This window comes from Syngnathus scovelli, chromosome 3 (assembly GCF_024217435.2).
Source record: "Syngnathus scovelli strain Florida chromosome 3, RoL_Ssco_1.2, whole genome shotgun sequence".
Lineage (NCBI taxonomy): Eukaryota > Metazoa > Chordata > Actinopteri > Syngnathiformes > Syngnathidae > Syngnathus > Syngnathus scovelli.
This window is the reverse complement of record NC_090849.1, coordinates 15,888,188-15,904,910: the sequence shown is the minus strand read 5'-3', so window position 1 is coordinate 15,904,910 and position 16,723 is coordinate 15,888,188. Positions and strand designations below refer to the sequence as shown.

The following is a 16,723-nucleotide window of genomic DNA, read 5'->3' as shown; positions in this document are numbered from 1 at the left end:
GCATTTGGACGAAATTGAGTGTCTTTATTTAAAATAAAACCACCGTTCATGACCTCTTTGTTATATTGGCGCGTTAATGGAAGTACAATCTATGAGGCATCTTGAGGACATTTTCAGTGCTCAGCCCACAGAAAGAAGAGAGGTAGCCAAGAATGAGTTCCTTAACTATAAGTCACAAAAGGCTTTGCAAAAATGTCTCTACATTCATGTTGGAAATATTGCTAGAATTTCTGAATAAGGTATTTATCACAGACTTGCTGGAAGAACATGTCCTTGTGAGTCTGACGTTGTGTTTGTAATTTTGGCGAGTTCTCAAACACTGCATTGTTGCACTAACTATCACCTCATAGGACACAGGCAATTGCAAATAAGGCAACATTATCTGCTTGATTTGTGCTGGTTTTCTCAAGTTAATGAAAGGCATCCATTTGTACAGAAGGCAAAGCAGCTGATAAGAAGGGAAAATACCTCAGTAGAGGGAAAATTTGTTGATGAGGTACTAATTTATAAATAATTGTTTGGGGGTGATCTATGCATAAAATATATGTACATTGTGAGGCTACACATGTGGAATGATTGTCATATAAACATTTTGTGTACAATGGAAAAAAACAAATCTATGATATTAAATTAAGCACATACCACATTGATAATGGAAATAAATCAAGACATTTCAAACCATGTACCGCTGAGGTTCAAACAAATGAATTCATTGACTTAAATACATTTTACCTGCTTGTTTATCAACCAGACGCTATTTCTAGCATTCTGAAAGAAACCTAAATATTACTCCACAAAGTGCATATGCCTTAAGACATCCAAAAGGATGCGTCTTAGTACACACAAACAAAAAGCTTTACAGGGCCATTATGCACACCGGTCGGTCTCTTCTTTCCTTTGTGGTTACCTCATGCTGGGTTGGTCTTCACCGCATGCAAGATGGTCGGCTTCTCCTCAATGACACGCACCAGCAGGTTGTCTATGTACTCTTCCAGCTCGCTGATTTTGGAATCTTTCTTGGACAGATCGGCTTGTTGCCTCACCACCAGGGTGATCAACTCTTCATGGGTCAGCTGAGTGAATGGTCCGCTGTCAACCATGCCCGCCACCTGTGTTAAGTACAATATGGTGAGAAGTTGTCCTTTGGGGAAAATTTGACAATGAATCAAAAGGTGCCTAGATTCAAAAGTCTGGGGGAACTCATATAGTGACTGTGATGCGTTTTTTATATCCCTACCTTTTTAGGGGTGCCACTTTGAGCATGCATGTCCTTCAGTGAGTAAGTGCTGGTGGGATTCGGACTCTCAAGAGAGTGCATAGGCTTCACTGGATGAGGCCTGTAAGGAAATGCATATTCTTTCTTATATTATGCTGCATGAAGCAATTAGACAATGATGTTGGTAGCAAACTGGTCTCGTCAAGTCATGAGTTGAAATGTGGGTTACGCAACATACAATAGTTGAGTCTTTGTTCAAGGGTCTAATCATGTTCAAATTAGTCCAAGCCTTAATTCACCAAGAAAACCAACAATCCCAACCAAGGTAAAACCAAAGACCAGAGAGTTCTTTATCCAGATAGCAACTGCCCACAAATGCAAAGTCATCATTCTTTTCAATCTCACCTGGATAGCGTGGAGGCAAGGTCATCTCCATTGCTAATCTGAGGACTGACAATCAGAGATTCAGAGGGTGGCATCAATGCTTTCTTTGGCTTTTTTCTCACAGACAACACTTGAGCTTGTGAGGACGGTTCCTCCATGACAACAGGTAGCGGCTCTGAAAAAGGGAATGACGACGATACTGCAAAAGGATCACTGCCAACTGGATCCTCGCCATTGAGAAAATGCACTTGTGCCTTTCCATCAGCTGGATGCCTTTGTGTGATGGATTCCATGACAACGTCTCTTGTTGAAAGTTGAATTTTGTTAGTTTCTTCTTCGTTCGAAGGTTCTTGCTGAAATTTAGAAGCCTTTAGAGAGTTACTTCTTGAAGGAGGCGATGATATTCGTCTCGATGAATTTTGTCTTTGCAAACCAAGGCTGCTTTGACTGTCCGCATCTTCCCAGTTGTTTTTCTCATAGCCATTCAAACTTGCGAAGGGGTCCCCTGTTTTCCCCTCACTGAAAATTTGATCAAGATCTTCTGCTGTCATTCCAAAGTTTTCAGGGTTTTGTTCCCTCTGTGCTACGCTGGTATGAAGGCTGTCCAATGTTCTGGGTGGTTTTTCTGGTGTTTTTAGGCCGTGGCTGCTCATTTGCCTATCAGTAATATCTACAGAATAATGTTGTTCTGCTGGCTCTTTCATGGCGGGCCTTTGCCTTGGTCTGGCAGTGGGAACTTGTATGTCAGAGGTCTCTGGGGGTTTTGTTTGGTCAGCAGCTTTCTTGGGTGGAGGAGGTGCAGCTACTTTTTTTGATGACCTAGGTTTTTGTTCCTGGTGATATGTTTGTAAATGCCCAAGAGAAGTACTGTCCTCTGAAAATGAAGATCCAGCCTTCTCTGGGTCTTCGGGGCCATCCACACTCATTTCTGGACCTATCAGTTCTGGTGTACTGTCTATACGTCTTTGATTGACCTCAGCAATGATATGATCCCATCGAGTGTGCCCCTTCACTCCATGCCTCCTCTGAGGATACAATGTTTCATAATCAGGAAGTGGGAGGGATAGTGTTTTTTCTTGCTGAGATCCATTTGTGTGACTGGAGAGCTGCACCTCTTGAGTTCCACCAGTCCGGGCTTCATATATTGGATACAAGGGTGGCAAGGGGGCTCTTCCTGTCTTATCAGCCATTGTGGGTGATGATGGCACGTCGCCTACACTGTAAGAAAGGGAACCACCTGAACTTTCCAAAGGGGAACCGGGTGGGCTTCTGCTGGGGGAACCTGGCGGGCTTCTACTGGGATAACCTAGCGGCCTTCTACTGGGGGAACCAGGCGGGCTTCTATTTGGGGAACCTAGCGGGCTTCTACTCGGGGAACCTGGCGGGCTTCTACTGGGGAAACCAAGTGGCCTTCTACTGGGGGAACCAGGCGGGCTTCTGCTGGGGGAACCGGGTGGACTTCTAATGGAATAACCAAGTGGCCTCCTACCGGGGGAACCAGGCGGGCTTCTACTGGGGGAACCGAGCGGGCTTCTACTGGGGGAACCGAGCGGGCTTCTACTGGGGGAACCGAGCGGGCTTCTACTGGGGGAACCGAGCGGGCTTCTACTTGGGGAACCGAGCGGGTTTCTACTGGGGGAACCGAGCGGGCTTCTACTGAGGGAACCAAGTGGCCCTCTACTGGGTGAACCAGACGGGCTTCTACTTAGGTATTCAAACGGCCTTCTACTGGGGGAACCAGGCGGGCTTCTACTGAGGGAGCCAAGCGGGCTTTTACTGGGGGAACCAGGCGGGCTCCTACTGGGATATCCGAGTGGATTACTGGGGGAAACTGGCGGGCTTCTGCTGGGGGAACCAGGCAGATTTCTACTGGGATAATCAAGCGGCCTTGTACTGGGGGAACCTGGCGGGCTTCTACTGGGGGAACCAGACGGACTTCGAGACGAGGAACCAGGTGGATCTATATACAAGGAACCACTCAGGTACGAGGAAGTTGAACCCAGCGGATTTTTACGCAGGGAACCAGAGGGACTTTCCCTGAATCTCAGGGGAGCCAAGGATGAATGAAGGTTAGAGAAAGTATCGGGGAACTCATATGGTACACTAGAGAGGGGGGATTCAGAGGCGCCTGGGGAAGTCCACTGCTGGTCTGCAGGAACACTGGGGGTTTGAGACTCAGAATATTCCAATGGCAGGTGTTCAGAAGATTCAGATTCCAGAGAATGGCTCAATCTGCCAAGAAGTAGGAAAAAAGGCCTACAAATAAGTGAAACCATCAAATAACCCAAAATTAGGTCTACCAGTGTACAAGCCCATCACCAAATTAGCTCGTAGCTACCAGATTGCGACATTTTTGACAAAAGCACATTGCCAAACGTTGTGCGGCGCCTGTCATTGTTTTACAAAACCACGGTTAATACGTTTCCTTAAACCACTGAGCATACTTATGAACTGTAATCATTAAAAGCCCTTTCAATCTTTTCATAAAGACATCAGTTAACTTCCACAGAGAAGCAACAGAAACAGAAACAATACCTGCTAGAGGCTTCTATTTTAAGTAATGTAATTGTTTGGTGTAAGGCGTCTTTACTGCCTTTCAGCATTCTTAAATACTTTTAAATCGAAATGTAAAGCATTGTCCAAACTCAGTTAATTTCAACAGAATCATTGAATCAAAATCCCCCTTCGCACCACAATCTAACATCTAATACAAAACCACAATTCATTGACAAAAAAATGTGCAGTTTGCTCACCATGATGACCCAAAGCCAACAAAACTTGCCACCAAGATCCAAATGGAAGGAAAAAAGCGTAAGAAAGGAGAAAAAGAAAACCACACAGTGAAAACGTTGACATTACAAGTCAGACTGTAGCAACTTCTACAAGCTATTTCTGAAACCTGTTCCACAACATCTTCACAAAAACTAACACGCCCTTTTCCTCATCTCACAGCAGCTCAGTCTGGCTAAACAGGTCCATCAACTGCTGGCTAGAATACTAATAGTCGTCCAAGAGTGTCCAGTGTGAGAGTCAAATATGTCAAATATACAATTCATTTAAATATATAAAGATGTCTCTTTTGCTGGTGAAAAGAATATGAGAAAAATCTTAGACATTTTTATTAGCAACTTGGCAGGTGGCTGCCATCTTTTTTTTTTTTGGGGGGGGGGGGGGGAACATGGAATAAGCACTTCAATGCCTCTAAAATCCTCCATAACAACTAAATTCATGCAAAAAAAAAAAAAAGATTGAAGTACACCGTTCGTCTCACTAATACTGTTTAATTTGTATTGACTTGCAGAACTCGTTGGAATTTCCGCTTGCACAAGCTTATTGGTGGCTATTTTTAACTGGAACTCGTCAGCCAATTGGCCAAGAAGGGTAGTGCAGAAAATGAAAGGATCAAGAAGTTCTAATTGTTCCTCTAATGTGAAGGTGTTTTTTGACCGCATTTTCTAAGGGCGTTCTCAAACAAAAACACTCCCCAGAAAGGCAATCTTTGTCTACTTCATTTTGCTGAACCCATCATCCAATTTTCAAAATTCTCGGCACGTTGCACTCAGGTTAAAGTGGCCTTTCCAGCCAGACTCAGTCAGCATTTTAATAGGTAGACAGATTTTGATAGACAAGTCATTTTTGGGAAATTTTAGCCTTGAGTTAAAAGACACATAACAGCAAATTAATTCAAAAGAAAAAGAACGTGCCCACAAGCAACATCAAAATCAAACTTCCCGAGAGTCTTGAGCAGGGGTCCCCTTTGGGAAAATGACAGCAACTTTTTGGGTACTGATTAATGCGAAGGGCTCCTGGGAATTTAGCGTCACCTGTTTTCTCATTTGTTTACTGTTATTATGGTCTAATTTTCAGATTTTCTTAAATTTTATTTTCACGTAAGACATGATTTCTGCCTTTCATGGTGATCTTTCACATTGGGGTCCCCTGCTCTTGAGACTCTTTTGCAACTTGATTTTCTAACAGAAAAACCCTTTTGACCATAAAAAGAAAGAGAAAGAGAAGGCCTACCTTGGTTTAACTGTGGACACTCTCGCGGTACGATTTAGGAAGAGCATGGCAGACGAGCTTTGTGGGTTAAGGCTGGATTTCTGCTCATCAGATGGACTTTCATTGCTGTTAAATTGAGTTGTAGAGTTGAGTGAAATATTCTCAAATGAGTTTGTGGCCTCGAAGACTTGCTGATCTCTTGTGTCATAGTGAAGCGCTTGTGCGGTCACTTCTTCTTCAGAGTGTTGTGGTGTCTCCTCTTTTTTGTCCTCCTTCTTTCTTGCGAGTCCAAACAGGGATGAGAGCCTTTCGCTCATGGAAGCCTCCTCGTGACTTTTCTGCTCTTCTTTTATTTTTAGCTCCTCTATTCTGAGGTGCTCCTCATTCTCTATTTCTTGCAGCTTTCTGCGTTCTTCTTCCTCCTCCCTCTGTTTTTCCCTCCGCTCTTCCTCCTCAAGAAAGCGCCTGTTTCTCTCATATTCGTCTACCTTTCTCTGATTTTCTTCCTCCAGCCATCTCCTTTGTCTCTCCTCTTCCTCCTGCAATCGCATGGCATCAATCTGGCGTCTTTCCTCTTCCTCTTGACGCCGCCGTTCTTCCATCATAAGCCTATCTCGACTCTCGGACCTAAACAAAGGCACGTGCCTGTCTGGCATGACACTGGCGTTATGTTGATGTACATTTTCCATCGAACCTTGGCCAGAGCTGCTAAGACTGATAGTCGAGCCTCTCCTGGCCTCTGGCTCTTCTGCATACACCTGGGTGCTGTTAATGCCGGGGTTGTTTACATCACTGTGGCTGTGCTTGGAGCGGCTCAGGAAGGACAATGGACCTTGAGACCCCTTGCTGTCAGAGCTTCCACTCCGCTTGTGTCCAAGGAATTTGAATTTCTTCTTGACTATGGAAGAAGAGAAAACAACGTGAGGTGATTGCTTAGATGAAGCACATTATTTGAATTGCACAAGTTGCCCCTACCTACTCACAGTTTAAAAATCAGCGTAACCAGATACTACTCAGTACTATTTCTACTAACTGGAAAGCCTGAATATCTAAGCGTGCTGATACGATAGTCACTGTTTGGTCAGTATTATGCTCCACAGACTCAACTTTGCTGCCCTCTTAAAAATAATCATTGTCTTTACTTGGCAATGACTCATGGAAAAAAGTACCTCCAACTCTATTGTTGTTATAAGTTAGAGCAGTCATTTCTAATCGCAACTACTACAGGAATTGAGCAAATCTCACCTAATTCGAATTTTTTTTTCCCATCCATTCATACAAGCAATTTATAGTGATAGGCAGAAAAATTAAATGCTCTTCCACTGTAAGGCAAAAAGGAGAGTCAACTCGTGCAGCATCGCAAACAGTTAAGAAGCGAACAAATTCGACACATGAAGGGGTTCACCTTCACCTACCTTCGGGGGTTTCGACATTGATGCCAGATGAGCGGCTGCCGCTAAGGGATGAGCTCCTCCCGTGAAGACTGCCAAGGGTCGACATGGACTGTGAGGTGTTACGCTGCAAGTTGGATTTTGGTGCAAAGATGTTTTTAAACTTGGACTTTTTTTTCTCCCCTGCAGTCTGATTGGAGGCGAGTGAATCGCGGTCTCCCTCGCTGTCTGTCAGGACTTGGCTCATAGCCGAGCCGGAATCAGAGAAGCTGTCTTTTTTCTTCAAGCGGACTTTGTCTTTCAACTTGGACATGCGGGAACGTGGCTTGTCCTTCACAGAAAGGTCCACCATGCTAGCTGACATGTTGTTCCTCATGAAGGTGATGCCAAGCAGTACGTCGCCTCGCAGCTTGTCCGATTTTCCACTCTTGTCCACCAGTGTAAACCAACTGAAGATGACAGAGAGGAGGTGAATGAGAACTTCAAAATATATCTCAAACTACAATTTTACAACTTTGTCATGATGCAACACACAAAAAAGGAAGTCATTAGATGGGTGGGTGAGTTAGGCACAGTATGTTAAAAAAAAATACTGTCAATGTGTCAAGACAGATTTTCAAAGCCCTTGCACTGGATCTCAAACAACACAAGTTGTAGCCGGTTAGTCTGCCTGGTTCTGCGACTTACTGTACATACCCGTATATTCGGGTGCAATATGTATATTGATAGAATTAGAACTCGGACTGGCACCCTAATTGCGTTGACAGCAGCGGTCGAGTTCTGGTTGGATTCTTAAATTTAGCTTCTAAGGCAGATGTTTTTCTCTTTAGTCTAAAATGGCTTAACTAGAATCGTGAGGCATTGCGCCCAAAGGTTAAAAGAAGAATTGTCTTTTGAGTTGGAGTAAGGTAGTGCGTGCTTGGAATGTATTTTCCAAACGCACCCATTATTGGGGAACAGAGATTTTGAACGAAGAGTCAGTGTTACTGTTCTTGGTTTTTGTTAACTTTTCTCCCTAAAATGCAACTGCTATTCCAGATCAACTCAGTGTTTTTTTTCCTCCATAGTTTGTTGATTTATACGACTTATACTCAGAAGCGACAGGTGCAAAAATAATGTACTAGTAAGAACACAAAACAACTCATGGGAGTGTCTCATTTTCAATGCATTTGAAATATGAGCGGCATTATTATTATCATTATCATCCATCCATTAACTGAACCACTTGTCCTCATGAGGGTCAAGGGCGTGTGGAGCCTATCCCAGCTGACTTTGGGGAGTAGGTAGGGTACACGCTAAACCGGTTGCTGGGCTATTGCAGGGCACACAAATATTCACACTCACAATCACACCTACGGACAATTCACAGTGCCCTATCAACATACTTACGCATGTTTTTGGAATGCGAGAGAACACCGCAGTACCCAGAATAAACCCTCGCAAGCACGGGGAGAACATGCAAACTCCCCTCACAGGAAGGCAAGAGCAATAATTGAACCCCGCACCTCTGATCTGTGAGGTAACTGTTAGTATTATTATTAGTAGTATTAGAAGTATTGTTAGTATTAGTATTATTAGTGTAGTGTGATGTTGACTCAATTATGTCAAAAGCATAACAATCAATGAGAGCAATTAGCCTGAAGGTGGTGGGGGTTGATTTAAAATAGATGCGATTATTGACATCAGACCAAATATCCAGTCATCATTTTTCATTTTTTACCCATCTGTGAACAGATGAATTTTGACTTTTCAGCTGTAATTGATATATTCAATTAAGGCATCGTGATCTGAAATACTCATCCGATTCTTTGCGACAGTGGTTAAGGTGTGTATATTACTGTGGCTGCAATTTCAAAGACAAACATTTATGGGTGTATTCACCACCAGTGTTGTTTCTGTTGTGAAGGATTAGCGCTTATTGTCTGAAGGAAGAGGAAGGAGTGTTCTTGTACTTCTACAAATGTGTTTAGCAATGTCAAGACATTATGGATAATGGTTAATGCTTGACTGATGAAAAGCAAAAACACTTTCTTTCACTTAAACAAGATTGTGTGTTCTCACGCTAGTCATTTTGTTACCCTTTAAGATCATCATTGGAAGTTTATGTGGCGTTATTTGTAGTTCACGGGGAGTTTACTGCTGCATTCGTCAATTTACAGTCTGGCAGACCTCTAGTGGATCTTGTAAAGAAAATAGTCAAAAGACAAGCTTGGGAATGAATCAACATTCCTCTGAGTAATGTCATGAAGGTTACACTAATTTGAGCCGTGTTTCATCGTTCACAGTGGACCAGGCCAAGTTAAACAAGGCTGCTTGACGTGGCACGCAACTACAAACGGTTTGTATGCACTCATCACACTTGATATAGAATACAGAAAACAAAATGTGCCTTTAAAGACATGTTTGACTGCCACAAAGTAGGGCAGGAGGATTATGGGCAAAAAAAATAAATAAATAAATCTCGACTATTTTGATTGAGATTGTAAACATGAATAATAAAACAGCTACTAAAACAAACTTATCAACATAGCCTCGAGACCATTCGTCCCTGCATGTTGAACATGTTCTCTACTCACTTTTCTTTTTGTCAAGTACAAAATGACTTTTGTAAATATGTGACATTCAAGCCTCGTGCATTTTCATTCTTAGGCAATCTGCACGTCAAAATAGTTTTTTCTGATCAAAAGTGTGATGCATGAAAAGTCATGTCCTAATCGGATCAATACTTGTAGTGTCCATAAAAAAAGTACATCTGAACATAATTTCGATCCGAATTCCGGTTGGGTTAAAATATTTTGTCAATTTAAACGTAGGCAATGAAGTGTTTGATAAATATTTGGTGTTCCCATCTTTGTGTTTTATCTTGTACCTGCCAATATAATCTGCCTGGTCGATTTGAATGTCCAAGTTGAGAACAGATCTTTTAGCCAGCACTTGCTATTGAGTGATTCTTGCCTATATTTTTGTCAGAGATTTATCAGCTTCAAGCAGTGACTGAAGTCTTAGCGATATGGCCTGAAAATCATATCATGGTCACTGCAAACAATTTTATAATGGAAGCATTCTGAATGGCTTATTGAAATGTGAAACGTGATTATATTTGCTCTTTTTTTTTTATTTTGCTTCTTTTTATTCAAATTTAGCCTTTTCTTTTACATAATTAAATCAATTCAATAAATAGAAAACATAGTCCCTTAGCAAAGTTAAATCGATTTTGGAAAAATAACTAATGAATAAGTCATTTTTAAAGCTATTGCAAAGGTCTCAAAAGTCAGTACTCTGTCCAAAATGAGGCAAGTCAAGGTAAACAGCAGTGTTGCTACTATAAACAAATCATTGTGGCTGATGCAAGTCATAACTTGTAGAGGAAAGAAAAAAAAAAAAAAAAAAAAACTGGCCAAAAAATTAGCTCCTCAACTGTACTGTATATGCGGGCAAATTCTTATCAGGAAACTGCCTGCTGTTACTTTCAGGCGTCAAAATGTCACCATGACGTGTCTTTGGTTGGTTTAAAGAGACAATGAATTGTTACGTCAACTGACTGACTGGGTGTTCTGTTCATCAACACGCCATGCTCCTCAAGCATGCGCTCACTGATCCTGCAAATCAGGTTCCATCTGGTAACCGCTTAGATTATTTAATTTTGGTGCCAAATAATGAGCATTTATTTTTACAGCGCCTTCTCTCCAAGAACATGAAACGCCACGAATACAACATGTATTTGCATTTTTGTTGCACGTTAATGTTTGTTTTGAAACATACAGGCAATGTCGTGGCTATGAGTAGCAACTAATTTGGGACCTTTATTTCAAAAGCTGAATAAATTGATGTAAGACCAGAATTAATGATTTGATTGATTTTTCCCCACTAGAACTAAAAATCACATCGAAGAACCAGAATCTGAATTGTGCAAATTCAAAAATGCCTTACGCTAATATTTGGTGAGTATGAAGTAATCCAGTTTTTATGATTTTATCATGTAATCTGATAAATATTGATTGTGAAACGCTACACAGTATCTTTAACATCTTGAGTAATCATGGTATTAATCCCCAAACTTGTGAAATGCCTCTCTCACTCTGCCAAGTCACGTATCGCTATATTTAGTAAATGTTGTACAATATTATGTAATGGAATAGCACCATTAAGATGTGGATTAGGTGGCAAAGCTCGAAACTCACCGCCCACCACAGCCTGGACGGACGGCATTTACATCTACAAAACAACCCGCATTACCAATTTGCACTCGCATAAGTGCACACAAGACTCAAAACAATAACAACACTCAAGTGTATAAAAGAAATATTGCGCAACAAAAACATGAAATCTTACATTCAGTTTTAGTTAACCTGATCTGAGCCTCCTCCCTTGATTATATGAGGATAATCTTCCCGATTGCTCTACTGACAATCATTAAAAAATAAAACATTTGGAGTGCTTGCATTCATGCAAAACAGAATAATTGCTCAGTTTGTTAAAAGGGATGAGGTCTTGATATGCATTTTTATGTACTCTTATGAAAACAAAATCGATTATAAGAGCGTTTTCATCTTGAATAGTCATTCTTCACATTAGCACGTAAGGTGTGGGGCAATTGACTCCAGTTAGCCTCGAGTTGCTTGTTCCTCAAAACAAAGTGGAGCATTCAAAAAGAGAGGAACAATACAACTATGAACATAATAGTAAAAAGGTCTTATGAAACCAAAAGACGAAGACATGAATACAGTAATCAAAATAACCAAATGGTTTACACAATGGTCATTCCAAAATGAAGACAATATCGCTGGGAGTGGCTAACGGGTGTGTGTGCGTGCGTGTGTGTTACACCCAAGCTTCTTTTAAGCACCATTATCATCCAAAGTCATCCAAGACATCAGGGTGTGAGCACACACAGCATAGACGTAATGGCTCAGAGGAATGTGCAGAACTGCCAGCAGCAATGTGAGACATTGATTTCAGGGTGGGTCTGCAAAACATCACCTCGACCTCCCACACATTCAGCTACATCAAAATGATGAGAAAGGTCAGAAATATGAGCAAGTGGGACGTTATGACAACAATGAATAAGAAGGTTTTGGACGTGTTTCACATGTATTATTATCAAAAAGTATTCACACAATAAAAAGTCTCATTAGTGGCTGTAAACCTAACCAAGTTGTTTTCTATAGGTCATTTGGGTTACAAGTGAGCTGCAACCCATCAGCTGGCTTTGGACTGTTTGTAGACAATTAAACATACTAATGGGCCATTTGGAGTCTTCAATGAAGCTAATATTTTGAAATGTGGGAGGACAATGGCAAGTTTGGAATAGTAGCCATAAATGTAAGATGTATTTAATGCATTGATTTTTCTCCTTTTAGACTGAATAACTTTAAATCCTTTTTTACACTTGAGTTTTGCATACATCTTTATGTAACTTCAAACCTCACCACCATGAAGTGTGTTGATAAAAATGAAGAGCACTTACTCTGGCTTTTGGCGAGCCTTGTTTTCGTGCAGCTCCACTAAGTTGACCACGGCTTGGCCCAGGAACTTGTCGAGCCCGGCCTGGACTCGGTGCATGACGATGATGTACAGAGTGCAGCGATCGACGTTGCCCGGGTGGAAGAGCGGTAGGTTGAATGAAGCCTCCTCTTTCCACATCGGGGCCATAGTCTTCTCCACAACCGCGGTGGAAAATTTGTCTTTGGCCACTTGGATGATGGCATAGGCGTCGTTGGTGCCATTCTTCCCCTTGGGGCGAAGGTGCCGAGCCTGGTGCACCGTTACCTGCACACTGGTGGGGAACGCCTGCTGGCTTTGATCAACCAGAGACATCGCCGCAGTCAAAAGATCCGTGGCCCAAAGCTTTCCGATCGGGTTTAGTAAGCGAGACTCGCGGTGGTGCTGCTGTTAACCTTCAACGTCCTATTATTGGCGGTTTAGAGTTACCGAGTTGGGCTTCGGTTAAGGAAGCTCAGGTTCGCTCGTCCCCCTCTTCCTCGTAACACGACATTTAAGACTCTGGTATGGTACCAGACGATGGAGTCAAACAAAAACAAACTGTATGATTAAATATTTGAAATAGCGTTCATTTGATCACAAATACAACTCTCTTGAATATTGCGTTGCGGAAAGTTAAAAACCTTACTTCCTGGATTTTCCTGATTCCTATTGAGGCTCTACATGCGGACAATTGATTGGTTAGATGTGGCTGTCAATGTTTAATGTCCTTCGCTGATTGGACCGAGAAGACGAGGGGCGTGACAATTCAGTTAATTGTTAACCAAAGAGATAAGTCGCTGCTCGGGACACTGCATACATTCAGCCAAGCAGAAAAAAGAAAAAAGAACGTGTCACTGATGTCAACAAAAAAAGTCCAGTGACTCATAAAGTTCCTAACTAAAGAAATACTTCACAATAGAAATAAATAAGAGTACATGACGTTCCCTGGTGTTTGTGGTTAATAATTTGGAAAATATAGCATGTGCCAAAGTCACTGATTAGTTATTATTTTAAATAAAATATTGAAGTAAGACATACTTCGAATACATTAGTACTTTGGTTTGATTTGTATTCTAGACCGTTTCATAACGTTTGTTAACACTTTGGGTAACAGAAAATTGTTGACTAAAAATGTATTGTTTAGTGTTTCACCGCTGCGGAGGTATAAATAAATAAATAAATAAATAAATAAATAAATAAATAAATAAATAAATAAATAAATAAATAAATAAATGAATAAATGTTGTGACATGGTGGGTCTCTGGATTTCACACAGACTTCCTTAAACTATGACAAAAGGGAGTGACGATAAATTTCACAACGGAAGCCCAATTTCCTGTAATCGAACTTCCTTTGCTGTATAAAATGTAAACGATAAAAACTAATGATTTACGGTGGTCTACTTACATTTGAAGGCCAAATGCTGCAGGAATGGATTATACATGGCTACACAATTGCATTTTATTACAAGGAGTGCTCAGGGGAATGCATGATGAAAAAAAAATTCAATTTGTATTCAAATACCTCACCATCTTTTAATTGACACTGGATTATGTACAGCCACACGCCCATGCACACTCACACACACGCGCACACACATATACACGCACACACTTGCACACGCATTTACAAAAAATACTTAAAGCAAACATGACCGTGAAAGGAATTGCATAAAGCTGTGTACTGTTAAAATGAACAGTCTTCTGAAATGCATAGATAATCAAAGGTAAAACAATAAATCTCTCATTAAACTTAAGTCATAAATCCTCATTAACCAATATATGCACAATATTGCAATATTGTCTGTTGAATAAAACAAACAACGTTTTATACTGGTCTAAAAATCGGGACTATTTTACACTGAATTATTAGCCTCTGAAACAAAAGTAGCAGTTTGGGGTCTTGGATCCCTTTTTAAAAAATCTTAAATTATATAACAATAATCAATCAAAAGTAATTTACAACATAGTCTCTTCATTTAAAAAGATGTAACGATAACACTGCCGTTCATGCATAAATCCAAATTACACAGTGGTTTCGCTCTTCCACAAACTGCTCTTCACACCCACAGAACTTTGGGAGTGATCGGTGCTGCTCATGTCGTGGTCCAGCTCCCGAATGGAGTTCTTCAGGGCGCCGTTTGGGGCCGCGGCTCCCGGCACAGTTGTTGTGATGCTGTTTAGAGGGTAAGAACAGCGCTTGACCTCTCGCTCTGCAGCAGCCGCTAGTTTCAAATTGTCTCGGCTGATGCAGCGTCGGTGCGCGCCGTTCATAGCCACCCTGCTGGCCACGGAAGGGAGAAGAGGGTAGGGTTTGCGACTGCCGCTGCTCCCCCCGTCGCTGCCTTCTGAAGGGCTGGTGGCCACTGACTGACCCACACGCTTTCCATTTGTCAGAGGGCCTGCGTGGCTCTCTGGGAGGCTGTGATGGACGCTCCCGTTCTCACTGGTGGCTTGCTTATGGACGGCGTGTGATGAGCTGAGGCGCTCCAAGCTCGTGGGACCCAAAGCGCCGAGGCTGCCCCCGCCTCCCGCTGTCCTTAAAGCTTTGAGACGATAGTGACCTCTGCCATCACCGCGATGGGGATACTGGCTGCTGCCTTTAGTCCTGCTATTCACTTTCCTTCTCTGAGGATGCACCGGCACGGAAGCGTTAACGCTGGGAAAAATATTGTTTGACGGCTTGCTGACATTGTCAGTACTGGTGCCGGCGGTGATCCCAGCAGCAGCCCGTGAGGTGTTGCTCGTAGTGTCTTGCGTCACCTGCAGTAGGTTGGTGAGTTTACAGGGCCCGGGGCCGACACTGCTGATGCCACTCGGTGTGGACGATGAGCGAGTCGATGAAGAATTATGCGAGCCACCGGGTTGATGGCAGTTGATGTAAAGTTGTGAACCCTGCTCAGAGGTTTGTACGCCACTTCCTGTTGTGTAGGTGGATGCGGGATGGGTGCTGCTGTGACCCGGGCAGCACGGCAGCCACGAGGCCTGTACGTCCACTCGTCGGAAGCAGTGGTGCACCACCAAGAACACCCCAAGGGCTATGGCCACCATTCCATAAAGAGAACTAAACAACAAGCTAGCGTGCCCAGTCAGGAACACTGCCATGGCACCGCAACACCACAACACCACGAATAGGAAGTGGGTGGCCACCAAAATTAAAAACTGTGTCTTTAGCGAGTACTGGTCCTCTGTAGCCACACTGGAATTTATTGGGCCCACAACAGAGTCTGTAGACAGGAGACTGACGCTTGCCGCCAGTGCAGGCTGGCTCTCAGTCATGGGAGAAGACGGTGTGGTTCCTGTGCATTCTTTGGCCGTACGATGCCTCAGGCAGAACACAGTGCACAGGAAGTAGATCCAGGTCACTGACAACACTAGGCCCGCTGGGACAAAGAAAGCCCCCAGGCTGGGGCGCCACACCAGCCAGCAGCTGCAAGAGGCAGTAAAGGCTACGTGAAGGGTCAATGCACAACAAGGACGTCATTGTAAATTGGCCCAATCACGCTGAATTATTCACTTTGCCGCTCGGCATAACAACATAAAGTCAAGGGGTAGACTCAAGGATGAAGACGTCCGGTACTCACTAAGGGCTGTTGTCTCCATAGTTGCTGACATTGACAGCCGCGGTGATCCCACAGATGATGAGAGGAACTCCACCAGCTATCAAATAGAACCTTAAATAAAAGTTAAAACACATCTGTTTGACCTTTGCCTGTGACATTTGTAACGTATGCAAGTATGTAATAAATGTCCCCGGCTGTAATATGAATAGAGCTGTGTGATCCTTTATTTTCTGAGTGGAAGGAGGTCAGTGAGGCTGCAATTTATTGCGGAATGGTGCAATATATCTGAGTGGGCAACAAAGAGGGTCTGGAGGAGCAGCATGGCGTCTGATCTTTGCTGTGGGATCATAGGGGCAAGAGGAGGCCAAGGAGAGGAGAAACACAAGGGATTATTTGGGAAGACAGTGCCAACCCCCCAACCCGAATCTCCATCCAGATTTACAGCGACCCCTCTCTGCCCTGTTATGCTGGATTCATGCATTCATCTCCTCTACTTCTTGCCTTGCTGCTTTTTGTGTCTTACAGAATGCCTCCAAGGTTTCATAAAAACCAAAACAAAGGGACTTTGGTTGTCAGGCACAATAACGCCTTTAAGACAGGGTGGTCGGGCACAAGAACATCTGCGTCGCTCTAAAACATAAACCGTATTGACACCTAACAACAATCTTATGGAACATAAGGAGG

The 16,723-nt window shown here is 42.7% G+C and overlaps 2 protein-coding genes across 2 annotated transcripts in view; both read right to left on the bottom strand.

Annotated features, from left to right (window-relative positions):
* Positions 1-3: 3 nt before the first annotated feature.
* On the bottom strand, positions 4-13,156 carry rab11fip1a (RAB11 family interacting protein 1 (class I) a). The gene is made up of 6 exons (XM_049763892.2): positions 12,461-13,156; positions 7,018-7,442; positions 5,624-6,500; positions 1,622-3,832; positions 1,238-1,337; positions 4-1,109 (listed from the first exon to the last, which is right to left on the bottom strand). The coding sequence occupies exons 1-6, from the start codon at positions 12,808-12,810 to the stop codon at positions 909-911; spliced, it is 4,164 nt and encodes a 1,387-aa protein (XP_049619849.1). The 5' UTR covers positions 12,811-13,156; the 3' UTR covers positions 4-908.
* A 768-nt stretch (positions 13,157-13,924) lies between these two features.
* The window catches only part of adgra2 (adhesion G protein-coupled receptor A2), a 34,023-nt gene continuing 31,224 nt past the window's right edge, over positions 13,925-16,723 (bottom strand). The window contains exons 19-20 of the mRNA XM_049763893.2: positions 16,061-16,150; positions 13,925-15,906 (exon numbers count right to left, since the gene is read on the bottom strand). Coding sequence (XP_049619850.1) covers positions 14,502-15,906; positions 16,061-16,150 — 1,495 coding nt within the window. The 3' untranslated portion in view covers positions 13,925-14,501. The remainder of the gene's footprint in view (positions 15,907-16,060; positions 16,151-16,723) is intronic.